The sequence below is a fragment of the Hirundo rustica genome, chromosome 1 (assembly GCF_015227805.2).
Source record: "Hirundo rustica isolate bHirRus1 chromosome 1, bHirRus1.pri.v3, whole genome shotgun sequence".
Lineage (NCBI taxonomy): Eukaryota > Metazoa > Chordata > Aves > Passeriformes > Hirundinidae > Hirundo > Hirundo rustica.
Window position 1 is genome coordinate 2,022,799 of NC_053450.1, and position 21,354 is coordinate 2,044,152.

The following is a 21,354-nucleotide window of genomic DNA, read 5'->3' on the forward strand; positions in this document are numbered from 1 at the left end:
TTCTTCAAACAAAGGATTTGGGTTTTTTTGGGCCCCCAGGACAAGAAGGATGTGGAACTGTTGGAGCAAGTTCAGAGGAGACCACAAAGATGCTCCAAGGGCTGGAAAACATCTGCCTTTAGAGAAGCTGGGAGAGCTGGGGGTGTTCACAATTATTTTAATTGTCTCTTTTAACTGAATCCTGGAAATATTTTTTTCTCTCGCACCCCTCAAAACCTCCCACAGGAGAGTGCAGGGGACAGGCAGAGCCATGAAATAAAAAGGAATATATGGAGCTGCTCAGTCTGGTTTGTTCCTCACACTCCGTCTGTTTACTTCCATTATCCTGTATCATATTTTATTTACCTGTTGCCAATTTAAACTTTTTTTGGGGGAAATTCCATGGGTAGTATTTGCCTGGTTTGTGTAAGAACGTCAAACACATGAAGACTCTCTAAAATACTGTATTTGCTTAAAATAAGCAACCAAAAAAAAAAAAAAAAAAAATTCAACAGAGGAGTTCTTTATCTACATTGTGTGGGGGATTGAGAAACCCTACTGATGTTGCCAAAGCTATTTTAAGCTATGAGAACACAATACATTTGAAAGTTTAATTGCTTGCTGAATAATGTAAGCTGTCAAAATAAATACTCAAGGTCTTGCATAAAGGAGAACATGAGGGAAAAAAAAAAAAAAAAGACGAAGCAGAAATGTGAAGTCAGTCAGAAGTGGAATCACAGTTCACCCCAGCATTAGCAGCACCTTTATTTCGGCACTCAGTAACTGCAACAACAAAAAGCCAGCAGAGGTTCCAGGGGTAGCACTTTATTTTCTAGAGTATTTAGAAATATGTGGCTGGGTCCCACAAGTGCAACCGCTCAGCAATAATCTCCCTCTCCCAAAGATGATGGGATTCAGGCTGCTTTTTCCTCTAGTTAACCAGAAGGAATGGTTCATCTCCATCATGCAGCTGGTGAAGGCTCTCACCCTGCAGAATGCTGAGGAGAAGGGGCTGTGGAAGCACTGGGATGGACAGGAGGCCTTAGGGCACAGAGCTTGCCAGAGAGGCAGCTAAAAAAACAAAACAAAACAAAAAAACCAAACAAAACAAAACAAAAAACTCTGATGCTTGGTTTAGTGCTCTTTGTTTCTGCATTTTTTCCTCATTTTACTGAAGTTGAGGATGAGGTCTTTGCGCATTTTCTTTCTAAATCAACAGGATTGCATCAGCAGCATGTGAGTTCTTCAGACCATCCCTTTTCGGAAGGAAGAATAAGGGAATGCTCTCCTTACCGCTGCAAAATCCAGGGAAACACAGACATCCAGGGGAGGGGTTTGTGGGGTTTTTTTTGACAGATCACTCCAATTTTGGGTGAGGTTGGTGAAGAAGTATAGCAAAGCTGGCAAGGATTGATGCTCTCTGCTAATGGGAAGTTGAGCTCAGAAACTTTTAGCATAAAAACTGCAGGATAAATGAATCATTTTCACCCTTGTTCTGCAGGTGGATTTGAATACCTAAGGTTTGAGTGACATTAATTAAGATCCTTAAATTCCTTTAATTGGGTTGGTCTCGTGGCCCATACTAACAGGTTTTTTTAGCAGTGAGCTGTGCACTTTGAGATGTGCTGTGTTTTCTCATGTCCTGGTGCTGACTGTAGCAGATGCTTCCACTTTCTTCATTAGTCCAGGAATGATAATTAGTCTGTGGAGGGGACAAAGAGCCAATGTTCCTCACTGCCTGCTGCAGGTGAAGATGCACTATCACAGTGTTAATCCTGGGCTCCTGTGGAGGCAGAAGATGATTTCTGTGAAACTGAGCCTTCGTGAAGGATGTTCAGCCATTCACACACCTGGGAAGAGTCATTTCGGGGCTGTGAGGGCACCTGACCCTCGTGGTGAGGTGTGCATCAGGAGTCTGGCGTGGATTGTACAAGTGTAGTGTTACAGGGTCAGAGAATCATAGTTCAGATAGGAAAAGAGATTTTAGATTATCAAGTCCAGCTGCCAAACCCAGCATTGCCACTGTGGTCACCACTAAACCACGTCCTCAAGTGCCACATCCACCTCCAGGGGTGGCGGTCACTCCACCACTGCCCTGGGCTGCTCTTTAACAATGACTGCCCTTCTGGTTAAGAAATTGTTCCTGATATCTAGTCTAAACCTCCACTGGAACAACTTGAGCCTGTTTCCTCTCATCCTGTCACTTGTTACCTGGGGAAGTGACCCCCACCTGGCTGCATCCTCCTGTCAGGGAGTTGTGGAGAGGGATCAGGTCCCTCCTGAGCCTCCTTTTTGCAGGCTGAGCCCTGCCAGCTCCCTCAGACCCTTCCCCAGCTCCTTTGCCCTTCTCTGGACACGCTCCAGCCCCTCAATGTCCTTGTCATGAGGGGCCCAGAACTGGGCTCAGGGTATGAGGTGTGGCCTCCCCAGTGCCCCAGCACAGAGGGACAATCCTGCTGGCCACACTGTTGCTGACACAGAATTCCAGGATGCCCCTGGGATGTGGCTGGGATATCCTGTGTCTCCTCTGGCTTATACCAACCTGCTTCACTTTTCAAGGAAAGAAGGTACTCGAAGGAGAAGGAGAAATGCCTGGGACTCCCTCTGGCTCAGGACTAAACGCTCCCCTTGTCACATAAAATATCATTCTTATTACCCCAAATCTCTCTGCTTTTCTCCCAGCACTGGCACACCTAAGAGGAGTTTTCCTCCATGGTCTGCTGAGTCTGAAAGGCAGGATTGGGAGTGTGACAGCTCTCTACAAAGTTAACTGGAATCAAACCCGAGCATTTCTAATGGGTTTTCTCTGTGTTTGCTATCAGGCCTGATCCTCATAAGTGATTTCTCTTGTCAGCGCTAAGTGGCTGTGAAAATATTTCTACTGGAATTCAGAGCTGGCACAAAGACCAGGGAGGTTCCCCCGAGGGGGCTGGAAGAGCTGTGTTAGGCCGAGTCCTGTCCAGCAGCAAGTTCCTGTAGAACCAGGCACAAAGCTGCTCTAAAAAGGAAATTATCTAAACCAAAAAAACACCAGAGGTGCACGTTGCAAAGCACTGCCCTGACGTGGGTCCAGAAACTCAGCAGGAATCCCCACGAATGACATTCCCAGGCTTGACCATTTAACTAGACAGTTTGGGAAGGAAAATTAATTTTTTTGTCTCTCTGTATAACTCAGGAATTATGCAGCAGGACAGAGTGGAATATTCTCACTGTTCATAATTTGTGGTTAGAGTATAAAAAAAAATCCTGAGAAAACACGAGACATAATTGAGATCCATTAAAAAAGAGAATGTTTCTCAGTGAACCTTGTAACACAGTCTGATTTGGGATTTATTTTTATTTGTTTACTTAAAAATGAGGCTGAGAAGAGATGTTACAGAGTACAAGCCTCTTCGAGAGGGGAAATTCTTAAATCTATCAGGGAAAGGACTGAAGAGAGGGTAAGAATTAAAGAAAAAAAATACAATTAACAAATAGACTTGAGTGTGCTTAACTGGGGAAACTCATCGCTAAGGTTTTGGTCTGCACATTTGACTCCACTTTTGAACTGCATTTTTCTGAGGAGATGCTCCCAGAACAGGAGAAAATGCTCCCACCTGTGAAGATGGGCAGGGCCTGGAAGTGAGGTCTCCTCTCCTGCTGAGAGGGATCACACCTTGCAGCAGAGGTGTTTTCACTGTGCTGGTCACACAAAAAATCTCTTTAGTCAACCAAGACATAGAGCTGCCTGTGTTTGATTGGAATATTCCCATTTGGTGACTGTATCCAGATATATTATTTCTTTTGTTTTATTGCTTTCCTTTCTTTTTAATTTACAAAATTTATCCACCAATACATTGCTGAACAATGTAGTATTATTTACAAAGAGTAGGCTAAATAATATTTTTTGATGATGAACTGGAAGCCTTTTTCCCACCTCTCACTTTCTGATCACCCACCACATCAACAACCGGGGTTTCCCACCTGGACTGAACTAAAAAAAAATGGATAATGTCAAATGTCTCTTTAGGTTTCTGCTAGTTCACAAATTTTCTTCAATGCCTCTTTGGATCTTCCTTTTTATTAGACACAAGGTGGGTCATGGGAAGCTGTATTTAAAGGACAGGACACAAATTTCAGGAGGATAAAGGATAGGCTGTAGGCAGGGAGCAGCTGGAAATGAGTAAGAAAATTCATAAAAAGACCAGAAAGGTGTGTTTCTGGAGGAGACCCTGCCCCCTTTTGTTCTCAGGACATCTCTCTATAAATAGGAGATAATGGAATGCAACGTCCTGCAGAAATTGTGAATAATGAGATGGATGATGTACAAGAGCAAGTGGAGGTCGCAGAGATAAACTGTAATAACGCCTGAATTTATTGGGGAGGGGAAAATGAGTTGGAAATGGCTTTGGCTGGCTTCATGTTTTAAATGGTAGGAAAAACAAGATATATAAATCCTGAAAAGCAAAAGTTCAATTCAAGACACTGGTGCAAATCGAGAGTAATTCCATTAAAGGTAATGGAATTACGTCAGGGTAAGACCGGAGGTAAGTTCAGACCCAATTACATCTTGGTCCTAAAATGAGATTTCGATATTGTTTGCCAGCATTTGTAGTGCAGTGGGAGCCCAAATGAGAGCATCACTTTGCTGTGCTGGGTGAACCCTCATTGACAAGGCACAGAAAACAGGAGAATAGAAGCAGAAATTAGTTCTGAGTATGACAGAAAGGGGAACTGGAACAGGAAAGAAGTCAAAATGTTAAAACAGAAGTAACCTGGCTCATTAATGTGTTTTTTAAAATAGCACTGTAAAAGGAAAAACAAGTGCTGTGCTCTCTGTGGGAGCAGTGTGCACCTGGCCAGTGCTTTCAGGGTAGAGAAAAGCTTGTCCTTGGAGTCAGTTGGGGGGGGAGGGGAAAAAAAAAAACCAACAAAAAATCCTCAAACAACCAAAAAGCAAAACAAAATAAAAATCAACAAAATCAAACCAAAAAATAAAAACCAAACCAAACGAAACCAAAACAACCTAAAAACCAAAACGAAAGACACCAAAACCAACACAAAACAAGAAAATAAATGTTTGAAAGTTTGTTGAAAGGGGCAGCTGATGAGAGACAGTTGGATATTTTGCTGGAAAGGAACAGTCTTGGGTGACAGTTTTTTGATCTTTGCAGGAAAAAAAAATCAACAGAAAATGCAGGGTAGGAAAACATCTCCTTTGTAAGGTTATTTCCTCAAGCTTTAAAAAAAAAAAAAATTTTGTTCCTTCAGTCAATATCTGAACAAATATCAGCTAGTGCAGTCACAATGTTAAATTTCATCTTATCATGCAGGTAAGGAATAGTTATTTTCTTCAACAACACAAAACTAATTTTGCTGAAATAGGGAATATGGAAGAAGCCAGCATACATGAAATAGGCTTTTTTATGATCAGTGTTTTCTCCTCAACCCACAGTTTTATCAGTTTTTTTATTATTATTGCTTAATTCTTTGTGGCTTCAGAGGGACTCAAAGCTGTTCTACATTTTTAACAATTAACTGAAATACCTTGAGTTTCCCCCAACCATCCCATCTGCAAACAGATTTTCTCAAGAGACAACAGCTGTTACTGAGCTGTTGGGCTCTTCTAACAAGGAATGTTGCCTAAACTCTGGTAAAATTTTATGATCTGCAATTTACTGTCCTGGACAGTACCAGGCTGGTTGGGAAATAGTAAAGAAGTGTTAAAAATCAACTCTCCAAGGAGGGAGGGCAGAAGGGGAGAGGGATATCTCTGCAATACTTTCTCTCTATTAGGAAAAATAATTCCCAGATCAGGTTCTCTGCCACACATCCAGACATTCGACAACTTGATTTTCTAACGTTGTTTGAAAGCTGCTGCTGTGTATTGCTGGTTTTATTTTCTGTTCTCGGTGAGACAGCGCCAAAGACCTTTCTTTGTAGTTATCTCTCACATCTTCCAGCCTCTAAAATAATAATAATAAAGCACACTTCTGAAGTGGCATTGAATTAATACATTTATGCAAGAGATTGATGTGGAGCAATCAAAGGAATACAGCTGATCCAGTAAGTTCCAGTATGGAAGTTTTTGGGGTAGATAAGATCCTGCACTGATAGAGATTTTTTATCTTCTGTAAGAGACAGTAAGAGAGTGTGGCACAAAATTCTATCTCACCAAGGGTGTAAAATCTTGCTGAACTGAGGCTGTGACTGCCTGTGACAGGAACAGGCAGGGCTGTGAATGGCTGCAGCTGTGTCAGGACCACTGATGGGTGGAATGTATGGGCAGAACATTTCTCTTAGGCAATGCAGCTAAAAATATCTCTTAGCTGTTCCACCCAGTGATGACTTAATTTCTTTTTAATTTTTTGTCATTAATAAGGGAAAGCAGAAAATCAGGAAGAAATTATTTTTGTGTTTTGATTTTTTTTTTTTTTTTTAAATTTCATTTCATTTAAATTGTGTAGTTGCTTCAGGGCTTTCCAAACATTTTGATAAACTCTTGGGGGTTTTTTGACCAGAGATAACCCTCACTTACCTTTGGAATAAAGTGGTGACAGGAAAAGGGTGATAAATTCTGGGGGAAAGCATCAATCCAGTAATCTGAGCGGAGCTGAACACATCACAAAATTGTGTTGGTTGGGATGGTTTTCTGGATGCCATCTGGACCAAGAACAAGACCAACTCTGATCAGGCTTCTTGCAGCCTCAAGTGAGTGTAGACCTCAGTTAAGGAAAATGGTGGAATTCGTTCATGTCTTAGCCCTTGCCCCTGCTGACTTCATGCCTCCAGAGCGCTTATCTTTGCACCTGCTGAGCAATTCTTTGATAAGAGGAAGGGATCTTTGCACCTCCTCAGCAATTTTGGGATGAGGGGAAGGGATCCAGGTGAGTGCTCCAGTCAGAAGACAGCGTACAACTTGTGAGCTGACAGCAGAACTGAGTTGTGTTCTCTGTCCAGGAATGGTCAGCCTGGGGAGCAAAAGAGCTTTGAGGAAAGGAAATCTGCATGTCTCCATGGAGCTGGTGTTTTTAAAGCCGTGGGAGGAACAGAGGCTAAATTCCTGCAGGCCTTTCAGTAACCAGAGAGCCATAGTCTGTGTTTTGGTACCTCCAGGGTGGCACAGTCCTGGATGAGAGGAGGTTGGATGGATGCCTTGGATGTCACATGCATCAGTAGTTATGAGTCTGGATCTCACCCAGTGGCTGTGTTCTGTTCCGTTTTCAGGAAGAAGTCCTGAAACAAACAAACAATAAAACAAACCCCAAGAACTGGTTTGGGATTTGCTATATCTGCTACTGACTGATTACTCGCAATTAAAGAATCAACACTGAGTAGGAACAAATTCCTTTCCAGCCACTCTGCCCCCAGCCCAGAGCACTGCAGGGGCTTGTTGTGACCCAAGGGCAGGACTTTACATGTAATGAATTATCCCCAACTTTCAGTGTCAATGGTTTTATCCAGAAAGCTATGGCATTATTGATTCAAATCACTCAAAAGCAGCCCAGAAGTTTGGAGTTGACATATGCCTCCTGCTGCTACCACAGCACACACCAACTGAGAGATTTTAGTGAGCTGACAAGGAAGGGAACGTCTCTTTCTGCCCTGTAATAGCTGAGCCATCACCATTTATCCAAGATCTCATGTGTCTGAAATTCTCCAGATTTTCATTGTACTCCAGAAGTCCATTTTCAGGTGAGCAAACTCTTTTGTTCGTTAGGGAAGGAAAAGGAAAAAATTATATTTAGCATTACTCCCTTTAGCTTCTTGCATTTCAGCCTGACCCTGTTTTGATGTAAAATCCTTTAATTTAAAAGGAAAGGTCAGTCATATGCTTCAGTAGCATCTCTCCTGTGGTGCTTTGGTCCTTTAATGGATATTGCTGCTGAATTCATTTAGGGAACTTGTCAGCTGGATCCATGTGCTCAACTTTTTGGCAGCTGTTGCATAAACCTAGCACACTTAACCATTTGGTATGCAAGCCTGTTTTTAAGCACTAAAGCTGCAAGGAAACACCTTTGTGCTGCTCCATCTCATTTTATGGTACACGAGTGTGACTTTCTGTGTTTCCTTCTCTTTTTGGGTCCCTACCTGAACAAATGCAATGTGACTTTTGCCACATTATTTTAAATATGTAATTTCCTACCCTGGTTACATTTACGATGCCTCGTGTTGGAGGCAACAGAGAATCAGTCTCTGGAATTTTTTATTCTGCGCATGAGCCTCGATTCAGGGAGAGGAGAAGCATTATTGATCTTTCATCAGGTAATTTTCTTTCAAGCACCTGCATTGGACTCTTAACAGTGGTTCTTAAGCTGAATCCATTTTCCCCCTAGAGAACAAATTTGCTATCAGCAGCAGAGGTTCCTGATAACGGGGCTCGCAGTTTTCACATTTGAATGGATTGGAACACTTGGATATTTCCCTTGGCCCCCCTGTAAACAGAGAGTTGCTGTATCTGAGTTCATTAAATGCTTCATCCATTGCCTTCTGCCAGCAGAAAGAGAGTCTTGCCTAACCTGAAACAAACCTCAGAGCCTGGTGATTTGTAATGGACTTCCTCAGGTCTTTTATTCTGTTTGTTCACCCTTTTATTATCTATTTCTACCCTCTTCTTAATAGGGCAGGATCTCTTTGAAGTTTAATTTTTTGGACCACCAGTGGTGCATTTTAACTGTTGTGGAGGCACAGGTCCTCCTGGCCACAGCCTGAGGGTTTTTGTCATGGGCCAGGGCTGGTGATTTGCACAGCTCCTGTAATAGCAGTGCCTTTTGGGTGCTGGTGCAAAATTTATTGCCCCACAAAATGGGGTCTTCATTCACATGGCCGCTCTAGCGGGTGTTTTATGGGCCAATAAAGAGCCTTGTGTTTTTGTAATCTAAGTGCTCGTCTGCTTTATGGTCTGATGTCACTTGCAGGGTGGTGGGGAAGAGCAGCTTCTGGCACGCTGGAAATTATGCATTATTGTCACCTGAGAGCCTGAAGGATCTTTAGAGCAATGAAATGTGGGTCTGATGAGCAGAGGAGACTCACCAGCGGCATTTCTTTTAAGATTTTTGCCTGTTTTGAAAACGTAATCATTCCTGAAAAGAGACAGGTACATTTATCTGCCTGCTAAATTAAAGTGTTGCTCAAAAAGAAATGCCAGGCAGAGGGAAATGTAAGGTGAATGGAAAAGACAGTGAAGGAGAAAGAAAAGTATTTAGAGATTTAGACTCTATTTTTTGAGTGCATTGCACTCTGTGTGGGATAAATATATTAATTTGCTTTGTACTTCACAGCTTGCCCTTATGTTCAGAAAGTTGCAGAGATGTCAGATTTAAAGAGGCATATGAAGTATAAGGGATAGAGCAATAGGTGGCAAGGAGGCTGCTGAGATCCATCTCTCTTCCCAGCACAGTTCCTTCCAGTCATCTCCGTGCTATTGAGAACAAAGTGTAATTTGAAAACAAATAAAACCACACACACACACACACACACACACAAAAAAAAAAAAAAAATCCTGCTCTCAAGGAAACATATTTTAAAGCTGATTGCTGCCTTATATTATGTTCGTATTTTTATGTTCTCCCATCTTCTGCTCAAAAACAAACAAACAAACAAAAAACAGCCCAGAAAAAATAGATCTTGGCACAAGTGCCTCAAGGGAGTGTGTTCAGAAAGCGCCAGCACTGTTACCAACATCGACTTTTACGCTTCACTTTGTACTTTAAAATGTCTCTTTCCTCCAGCTGACCTCCCTCTCTGCATAGCACTGCACTCCAAAACCCTTTCCAGCAGAGGAAGAGGAGAGAGAAAAACCAAAGTTGTGGAGCACTTGGTGTTTGCTCTCGCTGCGGGAGTTGGGGGAGCTGCTCAGGAAGGTACAATGGATTCAGTGTGAGCAGAAATGGCACTGGTGAGAGCAGAGAGCCCCAGCCCACAGGACACAGAGCAGGGAAAGTTGTTCTCAGCACCAGTGGAAGTGATCACCTTCAGAAGGAGTTGTGAATATAATTTTTTGTCTGAAGCAGCAGCAGCTTGCAGCTTCCCATTCTGGTCCAAATGTTTTTGCACCAGGCAAGCTGAGAGCTGCAGGTCTCACTCAAGACATGATGGTGGGTACAAATGTGGGATGAATTTTAGGTGGGTGAGGAAGTGGTTTGGACATCCCCTATCAGGGAAGATGCTATCAGAGGACTGGAGTGAGAAGTCCTGGTATCTTTCCTCAGTTGCTGGATCTGGACAGCTGAGGGGTGGGAGGGGCTGTGCTTTACAAATGTGTGGCGATGTAATGGGGCAAGAGGTCCTGTCCTAGCTCTGGTGATGTGGTTGGGGAAATGTTTTGGGAATGCAGGATCCCAGAATGTGTCAGACTGGAAGCGACCACAATGCGGTCATCTGGTCCCAACCCCCTGCTCAAGCAGGATAATCCCAGAGCAGGCACAGGATTGTGTCCAGAGGGTTCTAGAATATCTCCAGGGAGGGACACTGCACACCCTCCCTGGATGTTCTGTTACAATGCTCAGAAAGAAGTTCTGCCTCATGTCCAGGTGGAACTTCCTGGGATCAGTTCCTGCCTGTTCCTCCTGTCCCATTTCTGGGCCCCCCAAGCAGAGCCTGGTCCCTGCTCTGAATCCTCCCTGCAGACACTGACAGACACGGATGAGGTCCCCTCTCAGCTGTCTTTTCTGGAGGCTGAACAGCCCCAGCCCCTTCAGCATTTTCTCATCAGAGATGCTCCAGTCCCCAGATCATCGTCATCACCTTTCACTGGCCCCATTCCAGGAGCTCCATGTCTGTCCTGTACTGAGGAGCCCAGAACTGGACACGGCACTCCACATGTGCCTCAACTCCTCACCAGGGCTGAGATTTACACATGAATTTGGAACTGGGCATCAGAGCTTAGGGAGATTGATATAAAAAACGTATAGTAGCAAACTCTTGGTGTGGATTTTTGTTTTGCTTTGGTTTTATTTTTGTTTTATTTTAAGAATTAGAGAACTTGTGGATGGTGTTTGGTTTTGGTGAATTTTATATTGCTGGGGATGTGGAAATGGTACGGAGGGAAAATTTAGTTCCTTCTCTGTAGGACATGTGAGAGAGAGGGTTGGGACCAGGGAGGTGAAATGTGAGACATAAATAAAGCATCATAAGACTGTGTGTTTTGGGGACAGAAAGGGGTCTGTCTGTGTAATGAGAGGTCCAAGAGATGCTTTTCTGTTTAGAAGGATATGGACTCTGTAGATGAGCCATGTTTGAAGCAGGGCTTGTTTGTGAAATTGCATTTAAATCCTAGGTGAATAAACCCAAAATAATCTTGTCCCACCTGAATGGAATTTCCAGATGGAAAAGTAAGAGATGCCAGGAGAAACCCAGCCTGTGGGACCCACAAACATCTGTCTTGGAAGCCAAAAGCTATGCCATTGCTTCTGCCAGTGATGGTACCAAAGGAAATCAAATAGAGCAGGAGTTGGCTAAATATTGGATTTCCTTGCTTCACTCTTAGTGGAGTTTGCATTATCTCCAACACCTGTTGTAAATACCAATCCATTTGCATTGCACAGACAGCTGAAATAGTTGATATTTACAGTGCAATATTTATTAATATCAGAGTAGAGGTTTATGAAGTCTTTTTATAACGCCTAAAAGGTGCATTTCTAACAAACCTGGTGTCCCCAGTGCTGTGTTTTGAAACATTGTCTTCATATTCTCTATCAAAAAAACCAGTGTGAATCAAACCTTCTTCCATCTTGGTCTATGAACTTCATGGTGACATTTCCTTCACTTATAATCTGGGATGAAATTGGGGACCAGGGTAACAAATGTGTTTCTTTTGCTGAGCTGCTTCCTCCTGAACCCCACAGCACCTGATTCCTGCCAGGGCTGTGCACGAAGCCAACGTGTCTGGGCACTGCTGCAGGGCTCTGGGTATTTGTCTGCTGGTTCTTGAAGCTGACTTTCTTGGAGATGATAAACCACCTGGCTTTGCTCTTTGGACTGCAAAAGAATTGCTTGGTCATTGCCTTTCTGTTTAGATTTCCTGTTGGTCCAAGGGTGGACATTTTTCACAGCTGTAGGAGACAGCCTGTTTGCTCCACATTGACAATTCCAGGGGCACAATTGCTGCTAATGCCTTTTCCTTCTCACTTAAATCCTGATGGAGGAACCGGGTTTAGGCACATCACTTAATTTAAGCATACACACAGGAGCATTTGTGCTTTAATGCCCCTAACTAGAAATACACAAATAACCACAGCCAGCTGAAAAGTGTCTTGAGCTGTTTGTTCGCCTTTGATTTCTTGCTCACTTCACAAAATAATGAAACTCATCGCAGTCATTTGAGTGAAATGGATTCATTTTTCAATTAAAATTGCCTGGGTTTAAGCAATGTTGGGGTTTTTGGTGTTTTTTGTTTTGTTTTTTTTTAATGAAACAAATTTTTTGGGATGAAAATGCCTACATCTCAGAAATTGATGTGATTTGTTCCCTTTTTGCAGATGTTTGCTCTGTGTGCTCTCGCCACTGAAAAAAAATTGGTGGCAAGAAAACACATGAACCAGCAGAAGCAACTTTTAAAATCGAAATAAATCCTAAAAAAAAATTTACACCTCTCTTCACCAAAACTTTTCATCCTCCAAGTACTGGCTCTTTTATTAATGATGGTTCCATTGTAATTTCTCAAGGAGACCTGAAGAAATCGATCATTCATTCACATCAGTAAAGTACCCTTCATCTTTGCTTTTCACGGTGCCCTATCGAGTAGTGAATGCATGTTAAATGCTAAAACCAAGAGAGGGAGTGTGGGAAGTATAATAGACTACATTAATCCACAGTGCCATTTATCTCCTGTCCATTTGTCCCTGTGTTTCCTACGTGTGTGTGTGTGTGTGTGCAGGGCACTTTCTGGCACATTTGCGCACCCTCAAAGCAATATTTGTGACTCTATGCTGAAACACACAAGCTAATCTCCACAAGAGCATGAATTATGAGTAAACTTGTTTAAGCAGATACATCAGTCATCATTTTTATCTTCATGAAGTCCTTGGAATTTCTAACATTTTGGATTTTGAGTGTACCTTCCAGCCTATTTTCTGCAATGGGCCTATTGGTAAGAGGGAATCTGTGTTTGTTGGAGTCCACACTCAAACAGATTCAAGGATGAAACTAAGACAGCATCCACATTCTCTGCCATGCCAGGGAAGGGGTAATCTTTCATCATAGAGTCATCAAATGAGTTGGAAGGGATCTTAAGGATCACATAGCTCCAACCCCCCTGCCGTGGGCAGGGACACCTTCCACCAGTTTCTAAAACTCTTTTCACAGTATGTATTTTTTTCTCTGTATTTCTGGACTACAAGCAGGACTCAGGAAGTCTTAAGTTCTCCCCATCTCTCCCTGCAAGTTGACTTAACTCCTTCTACGGAGCCCTAAAAGCAGCGACCCTGAGCTTTCCTTGCACAAAAGCGGAATCATCAAATCATAGAATGGCACGACTTGGAAGCGACCCCAAAGTTCAATGATTCCCAACCCTGAAAAACCTGGAAAGACAGCTCCAGTCCAAGCTTCAGCAAGGAACTGCAGCAAATCACTAGAAGGAAGGAGTGATAACAACTCTGTGGAGGTTGTGTGCCACTCAGCTGCTTTCTATCACTGCTGCAGGCAGAGCCAGCTCTGCCACTGAGAATTGCTGTGGGAACACATCCTGGTGACCTCTCCTGACAGATGCTGAGCCGCTGTCCCCTCGTTTAATGCGGGAATGTGGAAGGCACAACAGAATTAGAAAGCATGGGCAAAGCAATCAGAGAGGTGACAGTTTTGGTGCTGTTTATCTCGGGGTGCTAAAAGGATTATAGGGGCAATTCTTAAAACTCAGGTGAATATTAAGAGCTCACCGAGGCAGCTGAGGTCCTTGGACTGGAAAGGGAGAGATCTTTTGCTTTTGCTCTCTGTTTGCTTTTTTTGCAGAAATCTGGTGCAGGTGGATGGTTTACCTCAGCACAAGTAAAGTTGCAAGAAGAGGTAAAAAGAAATAAGCAGTTTATCAGCACCTGGAGGGGAAAAAAAAAAAAAAATATATATATATATATATATAACTATCATGATCAGTAGACACCAGGGTTCATGAAAACGAAATTATGGCAAATTAAATTAATTTCTGCCTCTCATAAGCTAAAAGGGTTACTGCATAATGAGGGAGAGGGAGGTATAATATATCTCAAGTGCTAGCAGGGCGGTTGCAAGGGATTCAAGGGTCTCTCCCATTAGGAAATAAAGAGAAACTTTTAAAATTAAAACTTACTTGGGAATAAAATGAGTGGGAGAAAGAAAAATGTGAGAGGTGACTAATGGCAGTGACATTGTTGAGCTGCTTCCCGTGGGGTCCCGTTTTGAGAACTGTCAGCAATGACTTGACAGATGGAGTCTGAGGAGATGCTGAACTAATCTGTAGGTGATGCAGGGGTTAAGTTGGGGGGAGGGGGGAGGGGGGTGTCTCATAAACTGCTTTGCAGATAATTTCATTGAAAAACACAAATCTGAATCGCTGGTAGTGGTTAATGGGTAACTAGCTGCCTGCAGCGGGTCAAATCCTGCGGAGGAGCAAGCATTCTCCTTTTCTTAGTAATAACTGCTCCTTTATTTATGATTATTTAATTTTAAGAAGCCATGATTAAAAAGGTATTTAAAAATAGGTATTGAAAAAGCCATGAAAAAATTTGCTAAAGTTTGCACTTCTGTGATGAAATTTGTGAGGACTGCTGACAGAAATTCCTGCTTTTTAATGCAGAACCACTGAACAACAGAACTGCAAACCATGTTCCTCTCTAGAGATGGTATTTCACCTGTGTCAGGTGGCTTTGAAATACCACCTCTTCTTTTCCCACACAGCCACAGACCATCCCCTAAGCTCCTGTAAGAAAAATAGTACCATGTCTCCTAATACTTTCAAGTGACAGGCAAATTGGAAATCCATGATGCTTTTATTTTAGAATATTGTGTGGCTTGAAACCTGGAAGTAGCAGTCCGTATTTCTCCTGACTTTTACTCTGCTGGATGATTTACACCTATGCAAAGGGGTTTGCTGACAGATCAGAATTAGAGCTCTTATTTTGCTCTGTTGTAAACTATTCTTCAACATGCACAATTAGGTCTTGAAGAAGAAAAAGTGGAGGGAAAAAATGGCTGAGCAAGTCAGTTTGGAGCCAGAATAAGTAGATTTAACTGTTCTTCCTTTGATGACTGTTACAACACAGTAAGTATACTTTAGGGCTTGGTGAAAATTAATGCAACAACTTAGGCCAGGGTGGATGGGGTCCTGAGGAGCCTGATCTAGTGGGTGGCCTTCCTGCTCATAGCACAGGGTTGAAAGGTTTCTTTCAACCCAAACCATCCTGTGCGCTGGTGGAATCTCTCTCTTCATTCAAATAAACTTTCAGGACTCCTCTGTCTCCTTTTCACAGTGTGATTTTCCATACATCCTGGAGAATGAGGTACAGGGCTTTCAGTGATTCTGTAAAGTGCACTGCTCTAAGGCAGGAAAAGTTTCCATCCTACAGAGGAGTGTTTCAGCTTCCTGATGGTGGAAAGAGAAGAGGCAGACACTGATCCCACTGGTGACTAGTAACAGGACCTGAGGGAATGGCTGAAGCTGTGTCAGGGGAGGCTTAGGTTGGATATTAGGAAAAGGTTCTTCCCCCAAAAGGTCACGGAGCACTGGAAGAGGCTCCCCAAGGAATGGTCATGGCCCCAAGCCTGCCAGAGCTCAAGGAGCATTTGAACAATGCTCTCAGAGTCAGAGTGGGATTGTTGGGATTGTCCTGTGAAGGGCCAGGATTTGGGCTTGGATGATTCTTGTGAGTCCCTCCCAATTCAGGATATTCTCTGATTCTCTGGTTCTGCTGTAGGATCATCCTGGTTGTGTAGGATATACTGTAAGGCTGGGTGTAGTTGTTTTAGTGTCCACCAGAACTCTGCTGTGAGATAGGATTAGGAGAAAAGCAAAGCAGGCTCAAAACTGCACTCAAAGGTACAAAGATTGATTTATTAAGACACATTAAAAGAAGAAAATGAGATTCAAAATGAAACTTTCAAAACACTTTTCCCCACAAACTGTTCACTTGCCAACTAACAATATAAAGAGACAAGTTTCACCAACCAAGTTTCAGTCAGTTTCACCAACTAAAATAGTCTTTCCGCAGTTCTTAGGGAGAGGAGTCTCTCTTAGAACTCCCATGGAGACATTGCCACAAGAAAACAATCCTCTGGTGGCTCTGATGTCACAAATCTGCAGCTGCCCAGAAAAAATCTCTGCAAACTGTGACTCCCCCTCCCATTCGCAGCTTTCCCATTAGCTGCACTCATGGGCCATATCAGCTTATTTTAGGGTACTGTTTAAGGATTCCTCCTCTAGTATAAAACAAGGGTTCTCTTCCTCTATCTCCTAAAACACCTTCATCAGAAGTAACAGAGGTCTCTTTTTCCCTGGGAGCAAAGGGCTTCATATCACTTTATCTTCCTCTGTTCAAAATTCTCCATTAAATCTCAGTTATATCAGTCCACAGTTATAACTAGATCTCTGCATCCCCCTAAAAAAAAGCATTCTAGATGTTACAGGGAAATTTTAGTCCATTCAGTCCATTCTCCATGGCCTCATAAGAGAAGTCCAGCCAAATGAGGCAACTCCTCAATCCATTCTCCCACTTAGGACTTAACTCTCTCTCTTCACTGACTTCCGTCTCATGCAGTGTCTCTCCATGGTTCACTCTGGCTGTTCTCTCATTCAGATAATGTTTTGCAATTTTCATCTGTCAGAGTTAGCATCTCGCCTGGGCTTGCAGGTGGGCACGCAATCTCTGCCGATCAGTGGCCGCTGTGTGTCAGGCCTCAAAGCCGTGCCGATGGAGGAAGGCTCAGGAACGGCAGCCAGGATCTCTTGCATGGCTGGGCTTTCCTCCCCACCACCCCTCCGTCTCTTGGGGTGGGCCAAGCGCAGCCCGGGCTTGACGCTGCTCCCGGGGGCCCCGGAGGACATTTCCCTCAGCCCTGGCTGGCAAAGCAAGATTTAAAGTTGGCTAGATGTTAGTAGCCGTGGCTTTCCTCTCCCCCGCCGGCCTGGCAGCAGCTGCCAGGGCCCAGCCAGGGCTGCGGCAGGCGGCAGGGACCAGCCAGGGCTGTGGCAGGCGGCAGGGCCCAGCCAGGGCTGCGGCAGGCGGCAGGGCCCAGCCAGGGCTGCGGACGCGGCAGGGCCCAGCCAGGGCTGTGGCAGCTGCCAGGGCCCAGCCAGGGCTGCGGCAGGCGGCAGGGCCCAGCCAGGGCTGCGGCAGGCGGCAGGGCCCAGCCAGGGCTGCGGCAAGCGGCAGGGCCCAGCCAGGGCTGCGGCAGGCGGCAGGGCCCAGCCAGGGCTGTGGCAGCTGCCAGGGCCCAGCCAGGGCTGCGGCAGCTGCCAGGGCCCAGCCAGGGCTGCGGCAGGCGACAGGGCCCAGCCAGGGTCTGCGCGGCAGCTGCCAGGGCCCGGCCAGGGCTCTGGCAAGCGGCAGGGCCCGGCTGGGCCGTGCATAGGCCCGGGAGGGGCCCGTGGAGGAGCAGGGCCAGCCCGCTGCTCCTAATGCTGAGGTCCTGCCCCGGTGAGCCACAGGTGTGAGCTCCCAGTGCTCTTCTGGTTTTTCAGTCCAGAGCAGGTTCGAACAGTTCCAAGAAAATGAGGGAAAAAAAAGCAGTCTGGGAAACTTCTCTGCCTCAGCTAGCTAAAAGCTAACTAAAAGCAAAGGAGATCTCTGTCCCACTGTCTCTCTGTCCTGCAGACGACACAGTCCAGGAGCGGAACGGGGTGGAGTGAGTACAGTTTCTGAAAACAAACTCGACCCTTCTTCTTTCTCCCCCCTTCACTCTCAGAACCTGTCTTAAAGGTACAGGACATAATATCAAACATAAACAGAAGAGACGATCGGAAATGCAAGCATCACAAAGTCACCTTAAGACACTGAGTCACCACTCAGGTGTGGATTCTGTGCATCATTTTGGAGGTGGTGTTGAAGCCTGGAGTGGGAGCTTCAGATAAAGTTTATTAGAGAAGCTCCCATTGAGTCATGAGGTGCAGAGGGGACCTCTTTGTTTCCTAAACTTCTCAAAGAGGAGCCTGGGGGCAGCTGGATCCAGGCTTATCCCCAGACTTTGCCAACAGTTTAAGTTTTACAGCTTTGTTCATCAGACTTTATTGATGGAAAAATCAGATTTATGTCAATCAAAATGGATTATTTATTATAATGAGTGATTAGACAAAAAGAACCCAATCAGAATTATTTACTATGCAGCATCAGAGCTAAAACTACTATGATTGTATCAGATAGCATAGTGCACTATATCAAAGCAATATTAAAGAAATTATGTTAAAGCTACCAAAACAATCAATTGTTAGAGAGTGATGTAACTCACTCAGGGTGATGACTGAGGGCAAATCTCTTTCACTCATCCTTGAGGGACATACTTGGGGCACATCCTTTACCCAAAGGAGGACTCTCACACATACTCCAAGGAGGAATATGTTAGAAGAACCAGCCCTATGGAAAGTGGGCTGGACTTTTATCATTTACATGGGGTGACTGCCAGGCATGTGTCTCCAGATCAGCTTAGCAGCTTATCTGCCAAATCTCTGCCTCGCTGTCAGGGTGAGGTTTGAGGCTGGCATGGCAGATGGTTTTAATGCAGTTCAACACCAAAACCCAGCACACGGTGCCCCTCTCAGCCCACCACTGATAGCTTGAAAAACAGGGCATTGTTTGAGGGTTTTGACCACATTCCAGGGTAGAACTTCATGCTACAGGTGCCGCCCTTTGCAGACCGCAAAGAATCTCCATTGGATTTTTTTCAGTAGTTAAAAAACTTTATTATGGGGAATAAAGGGAAATAGGATCCTTGGATCCGTTGCTGTCCCTGTGGGCAATGCATGAAGTTTTATCTACGTGTATTTGTGGTTTTCTGGGCCCTATCAGTTCCCACAGCCACCAGTCTTGCACAGAATCCATCTGTATGACAGGAAAGGGATGTCCTATGGTGCCAATCTCCCTCTGCATATTTGATGCTCCCTTATGCATTTCTGTCTCCAGCAGCAATGAAATAAATGCAAATACAGCTGTTCAACCTACTTCTGCTTAAGCCACAGATCCTGCAGCTCAGTGCTCTGCTCAAAGTACTCTGATTTTTACCTCTTTTTGGATAAGAACACTACAGTAAATACTACAGCAGCTGTGAAAAAGGCAAGTTTTGAGTTATGCTGAGCTATCTGGCTTAACTCTTGCCAATGCTTACTTGACCACTCTTAAGTGCAAAAAACAGCTCTTTTGCTGTGCAGTTGCCCTGTGCTAAAGGGGATTCTGAATCTAATGATGTTCAAACCACTGCGGCAAAGGTATTTTTGATCTGTACCCGAAAATTTTGTTATTTCTCTTCCATGAGGGATCAGATGAAAATAAAATAAGCTATGTCTTGTTTTGTAAGTGGAAATGGCATTTCCTGCTGGGACTGGGAAACAAAGCTCTCTGGGATTATTGTAAAGTATCGGCAGGCATGGTGAGGTAGAGAGAACTCCTTCCCTTGTTGCTGTTTGCTGTTGCACTTGGTGTCTGATTATTTTTCTGCCCGCTTGGTCATTCATCAAGTGTTTCAAGAAAGCAGCAGAGGCAGAAGTTCAGCTCCTTCCCGGTGTCCCTGTGGATGAGGGGAGCAGCCGCTGCCGCATCTGCCTCTCTGCAGTGCTCCTTTTAAAACTGGATAAATAAATTAGAGAGATGATCGTTCAAAGAACAAACTGTGAGCGGCTGGGGATCACAGATTTGCTGGACTGTGCTCCTCCGGCAGAGGAAGCAGCAGCCATGGGGAACTCGTAGGCAGCAGTTTGGCATCTCATGGATTATTTAGTGCATTGTCTTTGCAATGTTTGTGCAATGCAGAAATGCTCAGCCAGAGAGGTTACTCCTCCTAAGAGGTGCCCTCTCTGTTTTTTACCCTTCCAGAGTTTGTTTTCAGGGCAGGGCTGTAGACAGGTGAATATATTATTACATTTGTATTTTAGGTACTTGGCAGCTCCACAAATGGAGTATTAACTTACTGTTGTGTGGAGAACTCTTTTGAGAAGGAAATTTTATTCATCATAGAGACCCCTTTAATTAACTTCCATGCCTCCATGGGGAGCAGAATATAAAGACAGATAATAATACTAATAATACTGTTAATACTAATAATAAAAACAACAACACAAACAACGACACAAACAACATATCTTTTTACCAGTACAAATTAAAAAAAAATAAAAAATAATAATGCAGGAAGCAGGGTTTCGAGAGGACTTTTTTTTAAATTAAGATCTTAATAGCATTTAATGTAAATTAAATATAATCATTGTCTAATTCCTGAGTGCATCTCTGAGACTGAAGAATAATAAGTTAATTGTGCTGACAGCATAGTGGGAAGTGCCACAATCAAGCACCAGAATGTTGGTTAAAGTGCATTTTTAATTAAGAGGTGGAAGGCAGAACTTTTAGTTTTTTGTACTCCTGCTCCCAGTTATTTAGCAGCAGAGTAAAGTTGTGCCCAGCACGAATTTATTACATAAGATATCTAACATAAAATTTACATAACAATGCAAATGGAGAAGGCTTTATTTAACTTTAGAGACTGGGAAGGATCAGAGGCAAGAGCCTAACAAGCCATTTTACTTTGGGGATGGGGAATTACTGGTATGTAAATCCCTGAGTTGTTCTGTGGGCAGATAATTTAATGAGGTTGGCAAAATGGATCCAGCATCTTGCTTTCCATTAAGAGGAATTGGGTATGGAAATCTGGATTTGAATCTGCTGCTTATAGAATTCATGCATTTGGTGTCAAGATATACTTGATTCAGAGATTGGAGATCAGGCTGACTGTGCACTCCTCAATGTTAGCAATGTGACAGGATTCAATTCCCAGCTCCTTCTCTCACAGTGTCATTGTGGCATACCTGTCTGTGATAGATATGACCTCTTCCATCTCAAATTAAAAGTGAAGTAATTGCTCAGCTGGTGTGGTGAGTCCTGGGTTCACCAGTAAGTGAAGTGCATTTTGATGAATGAACACAGAAATTGTATCTCAATTTAAATAAACAGAGGTAATAACTCATTTTTGGACCTGGTTTTGCATTCATATGGGATTAGTTCTCCTTCTTGCATGGTGCCAAAGGAGTCTATGCTTTCTGTGTGAGTGTTCAACCCTTGACACGCTTCTGAATTCTGTTCTGCAACTAAGAGATTTTGTCTTCGTGGTGTACTAATCTTTCACTTGTAGGTACCTTGTGAACTCAAGTGTAATTTTATTTACTGGGAGGGTGCTGAGGCACTGGCACAAGTTTCCCAGAGAAGCTGTGGCTGCCCCATCCCTGGCAGTGTC

The 21,354-nt window shown here is 43.8% G+C and overlaps 1 protein-coding gene across 1 annotated transcript in view; it reads left to right on the plus strand.

Annotated features, from left to right (window-relative positions):
* The first annotated feature begins 19,721 nt into the window (after window positions 1-19,721).
* Window positions 19,722-21,354, plus strand: part of TSNARE1 (t-SNARE domain containing 1) — a 275,941-nt gene continuing 274,308 nt past the window's right edge. The window contains exon 1 of the mRNA XM_040070046.2: window positions 19,722-19,816. Coding sequence (XP_039925980.1) covers window positions 19,722-19,816 — 95 coding nt within the window. The remainder of the gene's footprint in view (window positions 19,817-21,354) is intronic.